This window comes from Panthera pardus, unplaced genomic scaffold, assembly GCF_024362965.1.
Source record: "Panthera pardus isolate Hobbes unplaced genomic scaffold, ASM2436296v1 HiC_scaffold_20, whole genome shotgun sequence".
NCBI lineage: Eukaryota > Metazoa > Chordata > Mammalia > Carnivora > Felidae > Panthera > Panthera pardus.
The window spans coordinates 14,185,472-14,207,487 of record NW_026526766.1 but is presented as its reverse complement, the minus strand read 5'-3'; the positions used below and the strand labels follow the sequence as shown (position 1 = coordinate 14,207,487).

Sequence of the window (22,016 nt, the reverse complement as noted above, 5' to 3'; positions counted from 1 at the left end):
TAATGTTAATTTGGCTCAGATATAGCTCTTAACTATTTTGTTTTCCCTAGAATTGGAAGTGAGAATGGTTACACAAGTTCTTGGATACAGTGAAAGGTGAAAAGTGGTAAAGGGAAATTAGGTTAGTGTCTGTTGTGTATTAGTTTCTATTACAGATTTTGGGGGTACATCTGTAAACAAGCAAAGATCCCTAGCTTCCTAGGGCTTGCCACCTAGCAGAGGACCATAGGGAATATACAAAAATTTTTAAATATCTAATATTTAGAAAGTGATAAGTACTTCTAAAGAAAAAGTAGTGAAAGCTAAGGAGAAATCAAAAGGAGGCAGTTTGACACATTAAATAAGGTGGTTAGGGTAAGCTTCACTGAGAAGGGGAGCACGAGCAGAAATGTGCAGCCAGGGCAATAGCCATGCAGATACTAGCAAAATCTTGGAAGAATGGACAGAATATAGTCTTCAGGTTAAACATGTATCCCTGGTTCTGCCACTTAATAAGTTGTGTGAACTTGGACAAATTAACTGAAGCCTTGATTCCCTCCTGTATCAAAGGATGATAACCTGAGAAAAGTATTATTAAGATGAGAGGAGATAACAAGTGAAAACACCTACCTCTTGCCCCCACCTGGTTCTCATATGGCACTCTGTACTCTAGTTTCATAGCATGTATCACCATGTAATTATCTGTCTCACCAGCTGATAAATTTTATCCCACCTATTCTGAAATACAAATGGGAAGAACAAGTCAGTGTCATAATATATTTTATTAACATACATTCATTTGTAAACTACCTGTAACCCTTTTTATATGTGAAAATCCTCTCAGCTTGGTTGAGAAAGTGTTTTGTATTTATAATGTCTTTGTGCTAGAGCTTCAAATTGTATTACAGGCATTAGCTCATTGATCACCACGTACCATCTTTGTGATGGAGGCAGTGGGTATGTATCCTCTTGCACTTGGAAAGAATTGAAGCTGCTAAATGGTATAAATGACACAGAAATTCAGGGAGAATTTGGATGAAATCTGATTACATTTGGTTACATTTTCCCTGTGCTCCTTTTTTTTCCTTTCTACAACATTGCTAAAACTGACTGTATAAAAGCAAAAATATGTAGCTTATGTTATATTGTTAAACCGTGGCCTTTGGAAAATCATTAGGACACAAACAATATTCTAGCTATGACTTTATTTTCAGTTTTCTTCCATGAAGCTTCTCGTAGTATCTAAGGATGCGTTATTAGAATTGGCACTTGGGTGGCTCGGTAGGTTAGGCATCCAACTCTTGATTTCAGCTCGGATCATGATCTCACTGTTCGTGGGATCAAGCCCTGCTTAGGGCTCCGTGCTGGCAGCGCAGAGCCTCCTTGGGGATTCTCTGTCCTCTCTCTGTCCCTCTGCCCTGCTTGTGCTTTCACTCTCTCAAAATAAATAATGACAACAAAAAGAACTGGCAATAGAGGTCTTTACTCTTAAAAATACATACTGCTAAAGAAATTCAAACATTATGGTTGTCTTAGATTATGAAACATTTATTTTTAAGAGGTAGTCACATTAAAAGAATAGGATTAGGGTAATAAGTATATGCTTAGTATAGGTCAGGGTGAAGAAGAAAGGGGGTTGAAAATAACCTCATTAACTTGGTGTAGTAAGCAAGTATATGTTCTCATCTCAACAAACCCAGAGTGAAACAAGAATGCCTCTAGGAACAAAAATAGAAGACATTATCATTTTATCACTTGCACTAAACTTGTTATGCTTCTGAATTTAGATTGTTCTTAAATGTGTTTTTAAGTTAAAATCAATGGAAATAATTCCTCTAATAAACCTTTCCCAAAAATACTATCCACTGACTGTGACCTAGATACTTTAATTTTTTACTCTGTAGCTTAGCCATCCCCACCCCCAAAGGTATATATTCTCTGCATATCAGTTATTTGGTAACTGGTTTGGGCAAGCTTATAGCGGAAATGAAATGTACTACAAGTACATTTTGTTCAGAGCTTTTTAACAGATTTTAATGTTGCTTTTTATTAATAAAGATTTAGGGCAGTAAAGTTATTAAGAGTGAGAATAACTTTTTAAAATTATACATTAAGGACATTCAGGTATAATCCTCTAGGGTAATGGTTTTCAATTTTTTTGTTAGAATACATAAGAAAGACATTTTGCTTCATGACTTGATACATGTATATGCACACTCAGAAAGTTTCACCGAAGAGAATCTATCTGTCAGCATGAACATTGTTCAAGGGAGATTTTTTCCCCCTAGGGAAAGGAGTAAAACTTAAACAGGGGCTTTAAAACAGTAAAAGTTGTTTCATTTATTTGTAGGGGAAGTGATTGAGTCGGTGGGGTCGGGGGGTGGAATCAGCCAACAGAAAAGAAACAGTATGCACAAAGGCATAGAGGGAAGAAAGAACAGGTCTGTCATTAAGGAATAGTATGATGTTCAGTAGAACGGATGAATAGGGAAATGCTCAGACATAAGGCTAGAGACTGGGAAAACAGGATGAGGAAATGCTGTATGACATACTAAAGAATTTATTCAAGAAGGCTTGTAGGGCCCATTGAAAGATGTTAAACAAAAAAGTAACATCACCTGGCATCAGTATAGAGTGTGGATTAGAGGGATATGAGATAGATTTTAGTGAGTGATTTTCTAATGTTAAATGAAAAGTGATTGAGCAAAGGGGCACCTAGGTGGCTCAGTCTGTTGGCATCTGACATCAGCTCAGGTCATGATCTCACCCTTTGTGAGTTTGAGCCGCACATCAGGCTCTGTGCTGACAGCTCAGAGCCTGGAGCTTGCTTCGGATTCTGTGTCTCCCTCTCTGTCCGTCCCCACCTCCCCCTCCCCGCCTGCCCCCCCCCCCCTCCTCTCCCAGTAAATAAACATTAAAAAAATAAACATTAAAAAAATTTTTTTAAAGTGATTGAGCGAAGATGTGGCTGAGGGAGTGGAGAGAGATACATAGGAGATGATGGGCCTTGATTGAACGAGAGGAATGAAGAAAGGGAAAGGGAGGAGAGGGCTATACAGATGGAAATGTTCAGGGTCTGTAGCTTAGGGGAGATGTCTGTGCTAAAGATTTAAGTTTTTAGATTTAGGCCTTGTTACTGTGTAAGAAGTAGTTAAAGCCACGGGTATGATTGAGATAAAAAGACTGGAAGACAGGGGCACCTGGGTGGCTCAGTTGAGTGTCTGACTTCGGCTCAGGTCATGATCTCAGTTCGTGAGTTCAAGCCCTGCGTCGGGCTCTGTGCTGACAGCTCAGAGCCTGGAGTCCACTTCTGATTCTGTGTCTCCCTCTCTCTCTGTCCCTCCCAGGCTCACACTTACTCTCTCTCTGCCTGTCAAAAATAAATAAACTTAAAAAAAAAAAAAAAGACTGGAAGACAAAAGACCAAAATACTATTTAAACCCATGGGTTCGGGTGAATTAAACTTAAGGTAACTAAGGTGTGGGTTGATTGCATTTATGTCTAAATCTAAAGCTTAGTACTAAAACTTTTTTTTTTTTAGGGTCAAATTTCCCCAAAAAGGAAAGAACAAGAAGAGGCTACCAATTTAAGTTTTGAAATTACTTCAAAAAAATTTTTTGACATTAGTGCCTGTTACAATTTTTTACATAAGTTTTCTTTTTCACAACAATGTGTATTTTAACAAAAATAGAAAGGACATAATGTCCAAATGGAAGGGAAACCTTTAAAATCATTAAGCCCACTACTCTTGTCCTTAGTTTTTCTCATTTCTCCAAAGAATGATAACTTTATCATATACCAGTACCAGTCCTCAAACAACCCTTCCTGAAAGACTTCTGAGATGACAATTTTATACACAAAAATATAGTACATTGTTACTGTTGTATAACAAACTTCAATTGTTATAGCTGAACACTTATGTTAAAAAAGAAAAACTAAATATTGTATTTTTCCCTTGTTAGAAACTCTTTCATATTTTGTTTCGCAGTAAAGTTATTCCTCATTACCAAATTTCTAAGAAATTAACAAAATTTTAAACTGAAGCAACTCAGAAATACACAGCATTAATTCATGAACTATTTCCTTTTGTTAACTTACTAGATACTTCTGGGTTTTGTTTATTATGACTTATTTTTAAAATTGCCAAAAGTCATTGTAAATCCAATTGTTTTTATTATTCTTTTTAAGATTTTATTTTTATGTAATCTGTACACCCAACATGGGATGGGGCTTGAACTTTCAACCCTGAGATCAAGGGTTGAATGCTGCACGGACCAGGCCAGCCAGGTGTCCCCAACTGTTTTTAGAAATAGGGCATCAAACTGCTCTAACATACCACCGCTTACTCTCTTACCTTGTCCTGGTTTGGGAATATTCTCCTGTATGCATAAACTTATTTGCTTATAGAAATGTAGCTATTGCCTAGTCAGCTGTAACAGCACATCTTTAATGAACACATTTTTGGGGGTTCCTACCAAAGTGAAGAACAGAGCTAAGTAGGCTCCATGTTCTTTAAATCTGAAGTTCTGCTTCTGCCTTTAATAATACTGGAAAGCAATTAGAGTAATACAGAAAAAAATCAAGGTTCAGAGGCTTATAGCCGCCATTCTTGCCAGTATTCTCCTCCCCTAGGTCCTGAAGGGTATGGACATGGTTAGCAAGACATTTGCTGATATTCCCTGATGTTGATGCTAAAAAAGGAAAAGGGAAGGACTCGGCTTCTTACCGTCTGGGTATCCTGGTCACTGGATAGTCTACTTTCAAATTTGAGTGAGGGTAGTCTCTGCCACCTGAGGCCTTGGGCAGCTGTCAGTTGACTACCCTAAGTAGATACAAGGCAAGTCGCCTTTAAAGATAAACTTGCTGTTTTTATGGGTGTGTTAGGGCATTGCTTGGTACCTTAGCATTTAAAGACAATATGCTGCACCTGGGGGCTACAGGAACAAATCATTTATTTTAAATGCCTGAACAATTTAAAAATGAATACTTCAGTGTCCAACTCTTGAGTACAGTTCACATCATGATCTCACAGTTCACTTCATGGAATCGTGCCCCACATTGGGCTCTGTGCTGACCGTGCAAAACCTGCTTGGGATTCTCTGTCTTCTCTCTCTCTCTGCCTCTCTCTCAATAAATAAATAAACAAACGGTTTTAAAAAAATGAATGCTTCAAGATGTAAATCCTTCTTGTTAGCACACATTTTATATCAAAAGAAACCCTCAAACGTAACAGAATGTTGTTCCATTTTTGCCAAAAGGAAACTTAAATTATCTCTTCAAAATAATTCATGAGTACTAGCCTCTTTACAGTGGCCTCCCAAATTAATCAATTGGGAAGCATTTCAACTTTTTTTCTTTTTGGCCAGCCATCAAATAATCCTTTAGATAAAGTATTTCCCAACATTTTCAAAAGACACTCATGATATAACTTGATATATAAAAATATTACAGCTTTATAATCAGGAAATTGATTTGCTGTGTTGCATTTAATGGGAATTGGCCAGATAAAACATCTTTAGCTGGCAAATTAGTAATTTGTATGTGCAGTAATTGTCCTCAACTTAATGGTCTGTTTATTTAACTGCCTCTCTTAAGGATTTTAAATATATCAAAAGGTGTTTTAATGCATAGAGTGCAGTGTAAATAGAAATACAGTTTGCTAATCATCATGATTTCCAGAAAGATTCAAGCCATAAGTTACATTAGTGTTGTGAATCCTGGTTCAAAACAACAAAATAAAATCTATTTTGATTATATTTAGCATGAACTCAGTTTATATTCTATCAGGTCTTTAGGTATAACTGTAAGTTCTTATTTTCTTTACTCTTTTTCATTTAGATTGTTATTGATCAGGTACTTCCTATGTAGTGCTAGAGAAAACACATGGTCACTGACCTCATAGTAAAGGCCATAGGCATTTATCGAGTAAGCCCACAGGTGAATACACGACAGGGACCACAGTTTTCAACTGAAATGGAAAAGAACTGGGTGCTATGAAAAGGAATAACCTAACTTACATTTGGGGTTGACAAGATCTCTCTGAAAAGGGGGCATTTGAGATTGGAATAATGAGAAATCAGGTAGAGAGTGTGCAAATCCTGAAGTGGAAACAACTTTCATGCTTTTAAAGAAACGGAAGGTGAGGAGAGCATCCACAACCATAAGTGATGAAAGGAGAGGTATCAAAATAAATTTGGAAAAGCTAACAGAGGCCTGATCCCGTAAGGTCTTTAAGAACCTGTGGAGGGGCGACGGGGTGGCTCAGTCGGTTGAGCGTCCGACTTTTCGGCTCAGATTATGATCTCATGGTTCATGAGTTCAAGCTCGGGGCCTGGAGCCTGCTTCGGATTCTGTGTCTGTGTGTGTGTGTGTCTCTCTCTCTCTCTCTCTCCTCCTCCTCCCCTGCTCACACTCTGTCTCTCTCTCAAAAATAAAGATTAAAAATAGACATTAAAAAATTAAAAAAAAAAAAAAAAGAAGAACCTGTGGAGAAGTAAGATTTTCTTGGAAGTACTGAAGGAAGCCATAGAAGAGTTCCTAAGCAGGTTATCACCTTGTAGGCTGTATAGAAAAGAAATTGTAGATTTGGAGAACATATGGGAGAAATTCACAGTTACTCTCAAATACTTTCCATTTGTTTGTTTACTCACACATTTTGAATTCCTTCTGTTGTCTTATTCTACATAACCCTGGTCAGTCCTTTCATTTGCGAAAGCTGGGAACTGTAGTAAAGCATAGAAAAGTAACTTAATGAAGAGAATTGTGTGTCTTATCCACAGTTAAGGATAATAGAAATTGAATGACTTCTCCATTGAACTCTCTTTTTTGTATTTTTACTTTAAGCTATGGAGGCCAGTGTAAACTTCTTGCTATTTGATGCTGTTTTGACTTGTATTTAGTAATGCTCCATAGGTTTCCTTTTTTTGGAAAGTCATATTTAGAGACTATTTTTGTATTCTTGGTATTATTAATAGAATGTACAATCAGATTTCTCTTTCTGTGGGGGCAGTGAGGGGAAGAGAACTGTATTTAGTTGTATAAAGAAAGATATGTGAACATAGGATATGATGCCAAAAAAATCCAGGCAGATTACAAAGGAAAAGCTTCCTTTTCCTTTGGGATTCAATATAATAAAATATTCTTGGGGTGCCCGGGTGACTCACTCAGTTAAGCATCTGACTTGGGTCCTGATCTTGCGGTTCATGAGTTCAAGCCCCTCATCAGGCTGTCTGCTGTCAGTGAGGAGCCGACTTCAAATCCTCTGTTCCCCCTTCCCCTCTGCCCCTTCCCTGTTCATGCTCGCTTGCTCTCTCTGTTTCTCTAAATAAATAAATAAGTAAATAAATAAATAGAGATTTAATAAAATAAAATATTCTTGCTTGGAAAGCTCCAGCTCTCTCATTAAAATTGACACACTTAGGGATATAAGAATTCATTTTAAATAAAATTATAACTACAACCCGATTGGTATGTAACCCAGTTAATGAAGGATGAATGGACTACCCATCTTTAATGCTTGCTTTCTCTTTCATCCTAACAAGTATTTACACCAGAGGTATACTACACATGTAGATCACCAAAAAACTAGCTATTGGATACTTCTCAAATCAGATATCAAAGATTTGCTCCAGCGGTTTTTTTGCAAGCCTCTGTTCCTCTTCTCTAGTTGCATTACTTGGCATTAAGCATCAGAAATGTTGTTCTCTGTCAGCTTTGACTAAGACTTTGTAGATGTCGTGTAGAAATTGTCTCTAAAAGGAAATAAGTCTGGAATATTCACTTGTTTCTTTGCTACTTGCCTCTTTAAAAAAAAATACAAGATGAAATTTTTATTAACAGAAACATCCAGTAAATCAAGATTATCTTTATTTTGCAGAGTAGATATATGTATTACTAATGTGAAGAAACATTACTTTTAAATGTAGTCAAGTGTTGGGGCACCTGGGTGGCTCAGTCGGATGAGTGTCCGACTTCAGCTCAGGGCATGATCTCACAGTTTGTGGGTTCAAGCTCTGCTTGGAGCTTTGTGCTGACAGCTCAGAACCTGGAGCCTGCTTCACATTCTGTGTGTGTGTGTGTGTGTGTGTGTGTGTGTGTGTGTGTCTCAAATAAACATTAAAAAAAATTTTAAATGTACTCAAGTGTTGATATTTAACTGAAGGATGTGGTTTATATATTTTGCAATATGATAACCATTTGTTGATTTTCTACCTTCCTAATAGTGTGTTTCACATGCCACCATGTAGTAGGTTGAAATATGTGCCTTTTTGAGGCTTCTTTTTGAAAATCTTAAATTTGAAATCTTAAAATTTAAATAAATTCTTGGGGTGCCTGGGTGGCTCAGTCAGTTAAGCATCTGACTTTGGCTCAGGTCATGACCTCACGATTCATGATTTTTGAGCCCCACATTGGGCTCTCTGCTGTCAGTACAGAACTTTGGATCTTCTGTCTCTCTCCTCTCTGTCCCTTCCCCGCTCACACTCTCTCTAGTTCAAAAATAAACATTATAAAAAAATGTAATTCTTCAGCAGTACCATAGTTACCAAGTCACTGTGCTCCGCTTAAGTCATCGGTATGTAGGCTTTTATGCAGTTGCCTAAATGACTGTATCATTCTGTCTAATGCATGTGTAAAGAACTACAGTCGTTTCTATACATTGTTGAACAGAGATTTGTTTCTAAATTTTAAGTTTTTAAAATGTTTTCATTTATCTAATTCTTCCCTTTTCCAGTTTTTTCCCCCTCCTTTCTACTATGCACCCTTTGCTTTAGTTCTTTCTTATGATCGTACTCTTACCTGTATTATTCTCTCACCCCGGAGAGTTTTTTCTCTGCTTTTGGAAATCACATCCTGGTCTCAGTTCTAACTTCACAAAGTTTCTCCTAATTATTGATACCTATGTTTGATTTCTGAAGCTTAACATCTACCCCATGTTCTACAAGTACTTAATTTTTTATAAGATGAAAAGAGCGTTGATTTATTACTAATAAATTATACGTATCATTCATTATAATGCGTTTAATATATTGACTACCAATTTACAAAAGAACACATGAATTTAGGATAAAAAGAGACTTGAATGAACATGAAACTAGTTGCCATGTTTTCAACTGAAGAAAAAAACCTCAGAGCCATTAAATGATTTACCAAAAGTCTGAAAGAATTTAAATTGACTCTCAATTGATCAGGTGTGCTGTTGTTTTCTTTAATTAGGCATGTAAACTTTTTTTTTGAAGTAATTATTCTAGTTCTTGTTATGTACTCCTTAAGAAAATGTACACAAAAGGTAAAATTTTCATGTTTGAAGAAACATTGACAAAATGTTGATTTGTTGAGATGGGAAAGGTATTAAGCACAAGTGAGGGTGACAAGTGGTGATTACACATTTTCTAGGAGTAGTGGTGTTTCTTCAAATCTGTACTTACTGATGCGTATAGCTAAGGAAACGCAGCTGGCAGGAAGAGGAAAAGGAAGTGGTGGAGATGGCAGCGTGTATAGATGGCCAGACTGTTGGTAGACCGACTGAAGGCCATATTAGTGAGGACTGGCCGACTTGTTACAGTCTGTGTAAAGAGGGGCAATGATGTTGTTCAGGAATACTACTCTTGACCTCATAAGTGCCATAATCCCTCCCTGTATCCCCACTAAACATAGAAATTATATAGATGGAGAAGGGACTGATAGACTAATAGGAGGAATATACTTACATGCTGCTTATCATGCAGTTCTGTTGTTCTTTTTTCCACATGGTTGATAAAAATACCTTTTTCAAAATGAATATTTGGAGGGACAGTTGAAATTCTACTCTCATCCACTCTGTGGATCAAAACCATCATGTCATTTGGTTTGGTTTTGCTTCTTATTTGCCAAAACAGATTTATATCTGCTCTACTGCTTTATTGAATAAATGGTAGGGTAACACTGACTTAATGTAAATAACTGAAGTTTCACTCCTTCACCGAATAAACATTTTTAAGAGGTTATCTCAGAACTGGCCTAGTGAAAGAGCCTATTCTTTTGAGAATTAATGTTTAATACATAAATGCTGATTTGGACCACTTCCATTTTCAGTCTGTCCAATAATAGAGAAGAATGTCATCAAAACAAGGCATTAGAAATTTCTTTCCTTTCAAAAAGGAGTCTTCGGGGGGCCGCCTGGGTGGCTCAGTTGGTTGAGTGAGTGGTGGAGCATCCGACTTGGGCTCAGGTCATGATATTGTGGTTCGTGAGTTCCAGTCCCGTGGACAGTTCCAGCCTGTGCTGGCAGCTCAGAACCTGGGGTCTGCCTCAGAATCTGTCTCTCTCTGCCCCTCCCCTGCTCACACTCTGTCTCTCTCTCCCTCCATGTCTCTCTTCCACCCCCCCCCCGTCTCTCCCAAAAACTGAATAAAAACATTAAAAAATGTTTTTTCTTAAAAAAAGGAGTTTTTGGACAAAATGTTAAAGTAGAAGATAAAAGCTAAAGAAACTAAGGGAAAAGGTAACTGTCAGAGAAAAAAAGATAAGACCCTAGGTACATTTAATAAGAGGAAAGTCCAAGAGTCCAAAAAACCTTTTGGAATGAATAAATTATTACTTTGTTCCCATTATATTCAGACACTTACTCCATTAGTCGTTCTTAGCTACTTTATACTTACATTCAAGATTAAGAGGCCTGTATCCTAGAATGTAATTTAAGTGCCATTGAATTCAAGCCTTTGATGTTAGAGATAAGGAGGCTGAGATCCAGGGAAAAGGGACTTCCTTAATGTCTCAGAGCTAGTTAGTGTCAGAGTAGGGAATAGAATCCAGCCTTTCTCATTCATAGACTAGAGTTCTTTATACTATACCACAGACCAGTTATGGAAAAAAAAAATTTTAAAGGCGGGAGGATGAAACCTGATACGTAGTTAAATTCACAGTAGTCATTGTGTATACTTTTATATGTTCTTCTGATTTTTAAAATAAATGATAGTTGACATTTCTTCCTCACTGTAAGGAGAAGCTCATGATTTTTTCCAGCCCTTGACATTGTTAGAGGTTTTATGTCTTAGGAAGTAGTTTCTTTGCTAGATGATTTCATATCCTATATAACAAGGTTACAAGAAGTTAATAATATGGATCTGTTAAAGCCCTCTAAGCCAACTGTTATTAATTTTACAACTTATTGGAGCTCCTCTTTATAGGGAGAAAGAGAGCTGTAACTTTTCTTGGATTAATCTTTAGGTAAGAAGGGTAAATCAATCTATTAGCATTAATTGGCATTTAAAATTATTTCTAGTTAGAAATTTATGTGTCTTCCATAAAAATTTTCTTATTCCCTACTTTGTGGAGTCTACAAGTAGATATCCCAAGCCTTATTTTATTCTAAGAAGTTTTCTATATAACAGCCCCAAAGCTTCTGGAAGATACACACACACACACACACACACACACACACACACACACACACACACACACAATATTCCTAACCCAAAAAGAACCCTTTATGTATCAACATGAAAATGTATACATAGACTTGATGAATTTTCTCTTTTCTAGTTTTCTTTTTAATCATGACATTTGCCTTTTTCTTCTTTAACAGGCTTTAATTATCTTCTTTCTTGTTTAAGACTATGTGGTAAACACAACTGGAGCCTGTGTCCTCTGCACAGAGACTCTGGTGTGTGTCTTTACAAGATGGTCAGTGAATTCCTGATAGGGAGACTTGATGAACATTCTCTTTCCAGAGGTCAGGGAGGGGAGACAGGTGTAGGTCTTGGGAATCAAAAGTGGCCTTGGTGAAGTTGCCCAGGTGGCAGGGCAGACCCTGGCTGGCGTGTAGCAGTCGTCAGTACTGTCATCGTCCGTATCTTCTTGGGCTCAGGGACTGAGACAGTGCCAGTGCCCCTGAGGCTGAGGATGAGACCGACCAGCACAGAGCAACAGCAGCTGCTCACCCTGCATGGGACAGTGTGGGGCCTGATGATCTTGTTCCCCCAATCACCTCACCACACAGGTCACTGGAAAGCTTGGCGGAGATTATGGCCTCACTGACAGCAGTGGTTACCTCCCTGGAGCACTTAACACCCAGTTAAGTCCACAATGGACATGTCCGTTGTCCTCTCCGATGACAACAAATGCCTAGAACCTGGTCCACTGGGAGTCTGCTTTTGTGCCAACATAGTCTTCAAAACCTTATCCTTGAGGGATGCCCCCAGGAAAAAGTCAGTAATCTCATATTCCTTGGTGGGCAGGGAGAAGAGATAGATCTCCTCCAGGAAGTGATCTTCATGTCTTTGACCAGGCGGCACAGCTTGGTCATGAGGATCCACTCCTTTTCCTCAGCCTTGCCTCTGTGAGCTCTGTGGTCTTGGCGGCTTCGACTCCCACCACGACCCTGACTCCTGGATGCTGCTGTAAAAGCTACCAGAAGCTACGCTCTGGCCTCCCATCACAGGACCCTTCCACAGCACTGGTGTCCTCCACCATTTGGTGTTTTCTCTTTTCTTAGGGAAGCACATTTGCCTTTTAAATAAGGTGGGGATAGGGGTGTCTGGGTGGCTCAGTCCACTAAAGCCTCTGACTTCTGCTCATGTTATGACCTCAGTGTTCACGAGTTAGAGCCCAAGCCTTATGTTGGGCTCTGCTGACAGCTCAGAGCCTGGAGCCTGCTTCAGATTCTGTCTCCCTCTCTCTCTGCCCCTCCCCGGCTCACACTCTCTCAATAAATAAAGAAACAAACATTTAAATAAAAGGTGGGGAGAAAGTGATAGTCCTTTGTCCTTAGAAAGGAGTTTGTGTATGTCTTTTAGGAGAAGAGAAATGTGTATATCCCTGTTTCTTCAGTTGATATTAGCGTGATGATTTTAGTACCTTTTTACAGATCTTCTGTGAAAAGCTGGCAGCCTTACTGTAAAACTCTGGCATCTCGTTATATTCACAGACCAGAATTCTGATCCTCTCCCCTCCCCAGTTATCTGTAAATCTACCTCCAATAAGGGCTCAAGGTATTTTTTTAGAAGTATAATATCTTGACCAAGTCCTCTGGAACCTCCACTGGGAAGGTGAAAGAACTAGGGGTATTCCTTAATGGCCAGGTGAAGGCATATCCCCAGACCAAGAATAAGAAGTCAGCTACCAGAATTGTAATTTAGTTTGTGTGCAGTGCCAAAAGAGAAAAAAGAAATTGAAGTCAGGAGTACAAAGTAGAAATTCCTGCCTAGAACTGAGACTATTAATCATATGAGAAGTAAAGTTTGGGACAGAATGAGTATTTACAGAATCAAGGTATAGGTAGGTTAACATCCAGGTTGGTTTCTTTTGTGACGGAAAAGCCTCCGTGCAACTTTGGAGATCTCCGTCACATACATGCAAAAGGGATGAGTTTTTATAGCTTTTCAGATACCTCTATAAAAAGTAAGATGCCATAGTCATTCTAGATTGGGTGCATGGTAAGACTTGAGGATAAAATGAATATGTAACAGAAATCTTAACTGAAGAACTTCCAGACTTTTGAGAAGATTGTTTCCAGGGCACTCTGTTATTAAATGTTTTGGATGCTGCTTCTACAAACTTTGCATACAGTTTTGGCAGTTCTAGAGCCACAGATGTTCTTTTTCTTTTTTTAATGTTTATTTTTGAGAGAGAGACAGACAGACAGAGCATGAGCAGGGGAGGGGCAGAGAGAGGGAGACACAGAATCTGAAGCAGACTCCAGGCTCTGAGCTGTCAGCACAGAGCCTGATGTGGGGCTCAAACTCAAAAACTGTGAGATCATGACCTAAGCCAAAGTCAGATGGTTAATTAATCAACAGAGCCACACAGGAGGCCCTCTTTTTTTTTTTTTTTTTAATGTTTATTTATTTTCAGAGAGAGAGCTAGTGGGGGAGGGACAGAGAGTGGGAGAGATAGAGAATCCCAAGCAGGCTCTGCTCTGTCATCACAGAGCCTGAAGTGGGGCTTGAACTCATGACCTGAGCCAAAATCAATAGTTGGACGCTTAACTGACTGAGCAACTGAGGCATCCCCGGATATTCTTAATAGTGGTGGTAGCTCAGGTGATTTTCAGGTTTGACCCCAAGCTGATAACATACTGATTTCAATTTTGCATGGGATTGATTATAAAGAGTACCTAGCTCAGAACCATCCACATAAGGGTTTGTCCAACGTCAAGTCTGAGAGCAGTATATCACTGTATTGCCATTTGGGGTAGAGGATGTTAATAAGAAACAATTTATTAAGCATTAGAGTATTGACTAGATGGCATGGTAGAGGCTAAAAGGCTTGATACATTCTTCAGATTACCCACACTTTTCAAAGAAAGGTAATGTAGCACTTTTCTACTTTACAGATCAACATTGGCTTATAGCCTTCTTTTTTGTTTTTAAGTTGTATTTATTTACTTTGAGAGAGAGACAGAGAATCCCGAGCAAGCTCTGCCCCGTCAGTGCAGAGCCCAACATGGGGCTCGAAGTCATGAACCATGAGATCATGACCTGAGCCAAAACCAAGAGCTGGTCACTTAACCGACTGTGCCACCCAGGTGCCTCTGGCTTATAGCCTTCTTTTCTTAATGCATCCCTAGTTCAGTCAAAGCTGGTCTAAGAGGGCAGAACAAGCAGCAGTGAGAACGGTTCCTGAAATGTCACTTAAAGTTGGCAGAGCTGAAATTTTCCACACTGCTCTTCTGCAAAAAGCAGGAAAATCTTGAGTAAGATGCAAAAAATAGTTAATTCAGCCCTGAGAGACAATATGCCCATTTGACCAGGACATAGGCCTTAGGCATGTAATTAGGTCTAGTCAGTCCTTGAAGGGTTATAGTATCTTGGCTTCCATATCTAAGAACACCTTCCTGATGGCAACCACTGAAACTCAAATTGTTGTTGACATGGTGGGGGAGACAGAGGATAGGACTTCTAAGCAATGTGTAATCATGGGGTTGGTGATTTGTACTTGGCCCCACAACTGACAGAGTAAAGGAGCAACATAAACACATGCTGCTCCTCAAAGCCCCTGTCAGACGTCTAGGTCAAAGTTCCTGTGTAACATCCTTGTGCATTTATCCACCTACTTTCCCTTGATAATGATACTTCATTGGATAGGGATGACTTTTGGTCTCACTGTGAATGTGTCCATTGGGTAAGTGCAAGGTCTACCAAGCTTTCCATTGCTCAGGAGTCTACCATATCCATGCCTCCTAATAATTCCAAGAGACGCTATTCTCAGGGAGATGAAAATTCTGAAATGAAACATAAAAAAAGAGGGATGGATTTGGATCCAGCCACCCTAGGTTTTTTTCCTGTTTAGAACTGAGACATTTTAGGTGGCCTACCTTTGTTAAAATGGTCTGTCACCCTGAAGCACAAGCAGAATTGTCATCAGGCTTCCTGCCAGTAAACTCAGTTATCATATACATTGCCTTCAGATCTTTTTCAGTTACAAGCCACCCAGGGTCCCCAGTGGACCCAGTGGCTCTCAGACTGGGGATTAGTCTGCCCTCTCACGAGGTACACTGGGCAGCCAGTTTGCCTCCCTTTACAGTGAGTGCCTTCTGCACATTATTATCTTTAGCCCCCTCTACCCAAGTAGAAGCTTGGATTTAGTGTAGGGGTTGGGTGGATGATTTATGTGCTTGTAAGCATGGAGCTAAGAGTGATTTGAAAGTGAAATAAAGCACATAACCAAGTCTTAAAAATTGAAGGGAGAATTCAGGCATAAGGAAACTGGACAGAAACTCAAACTTCTATCTGAAGGTAACAGAATAAAACTCAGAAATATCAGACTAGAGAAAGAGGGCTCAAAAAGAAAGTAAAATATAGGGGCACCTGGGTGGCTCAGTCAGTTAAGCATCCAACTTCCCTCAGGTCATGATCTCATGGTTTGTGGGTTTGAGCCCCGCATCAGGGGGGCTGTGCTGATAGCTGTCTGTGCTGACAGCTCAGAGCCTGGAACCTGCTTCGGATTCTGTGTCTCCCTCTCTCTGCCTCCCCCATTCACACTGTGTGTGTGTCTCTCTCTTTCAAAAATAAATAAACATTAAAAAAAAAAAAAGTAAAATGTAAAATCCTGAAATACAACAACAATGGCCACAAGTACCTTAGTGGGAAAGGAATTATTCAAGGGCTCCAAAGTGGCTCACATTCCAAGCTGGTTTATGTATCACCAATACCAATTCCGTCTCTATTTCCATGCTAACATATAGCCCAGGGAGGTTGCCAAGCTTTCATAGAAACAAATCATTCAATAGCACATTTAAGGCTTGGAGATAGAATTCTGGTACCAGTGACTGATTGGATCTCAGCTCTTAGTGTTTCTTGAAACAGAAAACCTCTCAGTTTGAATTTCAGATTTGTGTTAGGTCTTGCTTATTTTACTTAATTCTCAAAGCAACCCTGTGAGATAGGTAGTATTCCCATTATACATCATTGCAAGGACAGACCTCTTCATCTGTCCTCAAGTAATTGACACTGAATGGTGAATCTATTAATTCTAAAAGTCTAAATATCAGACATTGTTCAATAGACTCATTATATTAGCAGTTTCTGTGCGGTAGGTAGCATTGTTTTGTGAGGTATCATCCATTTCTCTGACTTCATTGGGGTAGACAGCTACTACAGAAGTGTTTGTTTTTTAAATACTTTATTAAGGTGTAATTGACCATAAGCTGCACATATTAAAAGTACACAATTTGATTTTTTTTCAGTTGAAGTATAGTTGACCATAAGTATTTTTAAAAAGAGTTAAAAATAGAGGGAAAAGATAGTAAGAGACAACAGATCAAAATACTTTAAAACAAAAAACACGTTAGTAAATCTAATTATTGACTATAAGAAAATACAACTAATTTTTCTTTAGCACAGAGAGAACACTCCCCAACTAAATTATATGAGGTTAACATGTAATCTACAAAAACCTGACGAGTATATGAAAATAGACCATGAAAGGCCATTCTCAATCATTAAATATAAATGAAAAAATTCTATGTAAACTAGTTTATTAGCAAAGTGAGTCTGGTAATACATTAAAAAGATTTACATTATCACCAAATTAGGATTATTCCACGAATGTCAAGTTGGCTTTTTGGAATTTATCCTGTTAAAGCTCTGAAAAACTAGGAAAGAAGGAAACTTCCTTAATCTCTAAAGGACATCCATAAAAATTCTGTAGGAAAAGTTATCCTTAGAAAAAGAATACCATCAGTGTTTCAACATTAAGAAAGTGTGCTGGAATTCTGGTAGTAAAGTGCCGTAAAAGAAGAAAAAACAATTAGAGAATAAGAATTTACAAAAACTCACGTGTGTACTGTCAGTACACAAAAACATTGCATTTCTATACATCAACAAAGATAAGAAAGTAGAATTTTTTTTTTTTTTTTTAATTTACATCCAAGTTAGTTAGCATGTAGTGCAACAATGATTTCAGGGGTAGATTCCTCAATGCCCCTTACCCATTTAGCCCCCCCCCCCCCACACACACACAACCCCTCCAGTAACCCTCTGTTTGTTCTCCATATTTAAGAGTCTCTTATGTTTTGTCCCCCTCCCTGATTTTGTACTATTTTTGCTTCCCTTCCTTTGTGTTCATCTTTTCTGTGCCTTAGAATCATATGAGTGAAGTCATATGATATTTGTCTTTTTCCAACTGACTAATTTCTCTTAGCATAATACCCTCTAGTTCCATCCACGTAGTTGCAAATAGAATTTTTAAAAAGATGTAAATAGGGATATCTTGTTCAAGAATATAAATTGTACACTGAAAGATTTCAGTTCTTCCCAAATTAATTTCTAGATGCAGTACATGTCTAGATGTTGACATCTTAACAGAGTATCACTTACATTCATTAACGTATCAAAGTTAATCCAAATGACAAATCCCCATGGGTTGGTAGTACAGATGTTACTACAAACTGATACCACCTTTGAGAACAGTTTGGTGGTCCATTTAATAATATTGAAGGATATATCCAAAGACTTGTGAAATCCTTACACATTTGAAGCTCACTGAAATAATATTATTTTCACATAATAAGTAAAATTTGCCCTTTTTATTTTATTTATTTATTTAGTTAGTTTTTAGTTTTATTTAAGTAATCTCTACACCCAATGTAGAATTGGAACTCACAATCCTTGGTTTAAGAGCCACATGCTCTTCTGATTAAGCCAGCCCCAAAACGCTCCAAAATTTGCCTTTTTAAAAGAGCGACCTCAATCTTCAGGAAAGAGCAAGCAAAGCTGTGAATATATAGATACCAGTTCAGATTTTACTTATTTTTTGCCGTCTGGTAACCAAAACCACTTCCTCTTTCCCCAGATACATTCTCTCACATTCTGAACCACTTATTTTCTTCATCCAGTCTTAGTTTTTTTTAATGTTTATTTTTGAGACAAAATCTGAAGCACATTCCAGGCTCCGAGGTGTCAGCACAGAGCCCAATGCGCGGGGCTCAGACTTAACGAACCCTGAGATCAAGACCTGAGCCCAAATCGGGCACTTAACCAACTGAGCCACCCAGGTGCCCCTGGATTTTTTTTTAACTTAATATTTGTTGGGGTTTTTGGATATGAAAAGGGAAGGTCTTTCATCCTTATTTTTCTTCTGCTGCTGGATTTATTATTCTCTCTCCATGTTCACACCATAGCAAAACGTTTCATTCTTACACACTAATTTAACTCTGTGATTAAAGAGCATGTCCCCTGGACCCAAACTGCTGAATATGAATACTGGTTTTACTGTTTACTAGCAATGTGATCTTAGAAGATTTAAACTTCTCTGTTTCTTCTTCTCTAAATTGCACCAGGGGGAGGATAATGGCATCTGTCTTACAGGGTTGTTCTGAGGATTAAATAAGGTTAATACTTAGGAAGGTTTTATAGGATCTAGCTACATATAATTGTATTTTTATAAATGAACAGTAGCTTGGCTTTCATAACCTACCACAATTTCAAACCTGCAAATTTAGATTCTTCAGTGTGAAAGTTAGTGATAATACTATTTGATTTGTCTTGTTTTATGACCTTAAGCTCAGCTAACATGGGCTTTTGAGTGACTTCTGTGTGACAGCCATTGCGAGAAGTAGATATACTTGAATGTTAAGTATATGAAATGAAATATGTATGTAATAAGGTTCAAAACGTTGGTAATTTACAAAGTAGTCAGTTGGCTAATTATACAAAAAAGAAACATTTTTAAGCCCAGGAAGTCTAGCTCCTTGAAACCGGACTTCCTGGGCCCTTCATATACATTTCCATACTTTAAAAAAATTTTTTTGGCATTTATTCATTTTTGAGAGACAGAGACAGAGTGGAAGCGGGGGAGGGGCAAAGAGAGAGAGGGAGACACAGAATCAGTAGCCGGCTTCAGGCTTTGTGAGCTGTCAGCACAGAGCCGGACGCAAGGCTCAAACTCACGAGCCGCGAGATCATGACCTGAGTCGAAGTCGGACGCTCAACCGACTGGCCACCCAGGTGCGCCATACATTTCCATACTTTCAGAAGATACTTTTCTGAAAGGTGGCTCAGTCGGTTCAGCATCCGACTTCAGCTCAGGTCATGATCTCACGGCTCCTGAGTTCGAGCCCTGCATCGGGCTCTGTGCTGACAGCTCGGAGCCTGGAGCCGCCTTCAGATTCTGTGCCTCCCTCTCTCTTTGCCTCAACCCGCTCGCATTCTGTCTGTCTCTCTCTCTCTCAAAAATAAATAAACATTAAAAATTTTTTTAAATAAAAAGATGTATGGAGTGGAATTTAATTTTTTAGTGATAATTCAGTGTACTGTAGATATAAAATGTTCAAAACTTTTTAGAGAATTTGCAGGGTGAATGTTTAAATATAAATTTAAACTGGGTGGGTCAGTTGGTTAGGTGTCCGACTTAGGTCCAGGTCATGATCCTGTGCTTCATTGGATTAAGCTCCGTGTCCGGCTCTGTGCTGACACCTCAGAGCCTGGAGCCTACTTCAGATTCTGTGTCTCCCTCTCTCTCTGCCCCTCCCATTTGCACTCTGTCTCCCAAAGATAAAAATAAATATTAAAGAAAAATTTTTTTAATTGAAATACATAAAGTTTTATTTTAGGACCTTAAGTGTTGTTGTTGTTGTTGTTGTTGTTGTTGTTGTTGTTGTTAAGTAAACTCCACCCCCAACATGCAGCTTGAACTCAAAATCCCAAGATCAAGAGTTGCATTCACTCCCGACTGAGCCAGCCAGGAGCCCCAGGAACTTTTTTTTCTTTTTTTGAATACTTGAGAGCTCACATAATTTTCATGTATCATATGTTAAATTTTTAAGTATATTTAACTCCAACTTTAAAATTTACTTTGAAATATTAGCCAGTTTTATTTAACTATACAAGTTGCTGGATGTGACATCTCTTTGTTTTTGATTGATGGAAAGTAAGAAATAATTCAAACAATAAATCTACATTAGAGTAAAACTAAAAATATTTTTATGCTTTTCAAAACATTATTCCCTACCAAAAGAAATGAAATCAGAGACTGTAACAGATGTTTATTCACCCATGTTCATAATAGCATTGCTCTCAGCCAACAAGTGTCCGACAGATTAATAAATAAGGAAAATGTGGTATATACATAAAGTGGGATATTATTCAGCTTTTAAAGGGAAGGAGATTCTAACACATGCTACAATGTGATAAACGTGAAGATATTATGCTAAGTGGAATAAGCCAGTCTCAAAAGGACAAATAGGATATTTTATATGACAAATATCATATGATCCAGCTGATGGTGATGAGTGCAACATAATGTAAATGTACTAATGCCACAGAATTGTACACTTAAAAATGCTTAAAATGATAAATGTTATGTATATTTTACCACAATTTTTAAAACTAAGCATTGTTTCCCCACAGTGGCCAGGAGATAAAGAAATCACTAATTTTGGAAAATAGTTATAAGATTCAGAAATCTCTCTCACCCCCTCACAAACACCTGCACATTCCTCCTCTACCTTTATTACCTCCCCCTCTCCCAAATTATGTCATTAACTATAACTTGCCTAATACAAATTAATGTCCTTGAGGTGCTTTGTTTTTAGTTGTTGGGGGGAAGCTTTGAGCATATCTGAAGTTTGTCAAATTATAAATTTCTTTATTCTTTTACATGCTACAGAATATTGAATGAATCAGAAGTGAGAATTTAAAAGCATCTTAGTCATAAAGTTGCATAAGGAAGAATCCTTAATATCTAGTCCAAACTTCTCATTTTATAGAAAAAGAAAATTGTATATAAAGAGCTTAACTTTCCTAAACTCCCAACTTTTTAGTAGTAAAATTAGAACTGAAAGCCAAAGCCAAGTCTCTTAATTGTTAGCTTAGTGGTTTCTGGCCCACCCTGTACCTGTTAGAAGCCCTAATTGCATTACTAGATCAAATAGTTTGAGCTAAACTATTTTGTGTCCTTGAGTATTTGTACAGTATCTTCTATTCCCATTAGGCATGATAAACAGAAGACACTTGTTTGTGCCATAGGCAGAGATAGATGGATGGTGTGTGTGTGTGTGTGTGTGTGTGTGTGTGTGTGTGTGTGTACAAGGTGTATGTGAGAGAGAGATTTGAGACTTGAGTCCTATTCTCACATAAAGTAGTATATCCCCAGAAATCTTCCTTATTTTATTAGAATGAACAGTGAAGAACCAATCCCACAGCATGAAAATCCAAGATGAACAGGGCAACAAACATTATCCAAAAAACACAGATGGACAGAACAACAAAAATCTGTCTACATTAATATTCTAAGACAGATTTGAGAGGATGATATTGCACCCATAAAACTAAAACAGAATCCTAATGTTAGAATTGATTCTACACTCTAGAATATTAAAGTAATGATCTGTAAGATGAACTTACAAAAAATTCCCTGGAGCACAGAGCTGAAAGAGATGGGAAAAGGAAAGAAAAGTAGGTATAATAGATGATCCTAGGAGTTTTAAATTGGAATTCCTAATGGAACAGAGACAGTAGAGGAAATAATTTTTTAAAAAATAATAGAAGGAAAAGTCTTTGCTAAATCAAGTCCTGGGGTTTTTGATCAAAAGGACCTGCTAAATGCAAATAGAATGGATG

The 22,016-nt window shown here is 38.1% G+C and overlaps 1 protein-coding gene across 3 annotated transcripts in view; it reads left to right on the top strand.

Moving 5' to 3' along the window:
- ABHD17B (abhydrolase domain containing 17B, depalmitoylase) overlaps positions 1 to 22,016 on the top strand; it is a 53,075-nt gene that overhangs the window by 6,131 nt on the left and 24,928 nt on the right. The window contains exon 3 of one of the 3 annotated variants that reach the window (XM_019463609.2): positions 5,818 to 5,916. The exons of the other annotated variants lie outside the window; for them this stretch is intronic. Within the exon in view, the coding sequence (XP_019319154.1) occupies positions 5,863 to 5,916 (54 nt within the window). The 5' untranslated portion in view covers positions 5,818 to 5,862. The remainder of the gene's footprint in view (positions 1 to 5,817; positions 5,917 to 22,016) is intronic. 3 annotated transcript variants of the gene reach the window in all.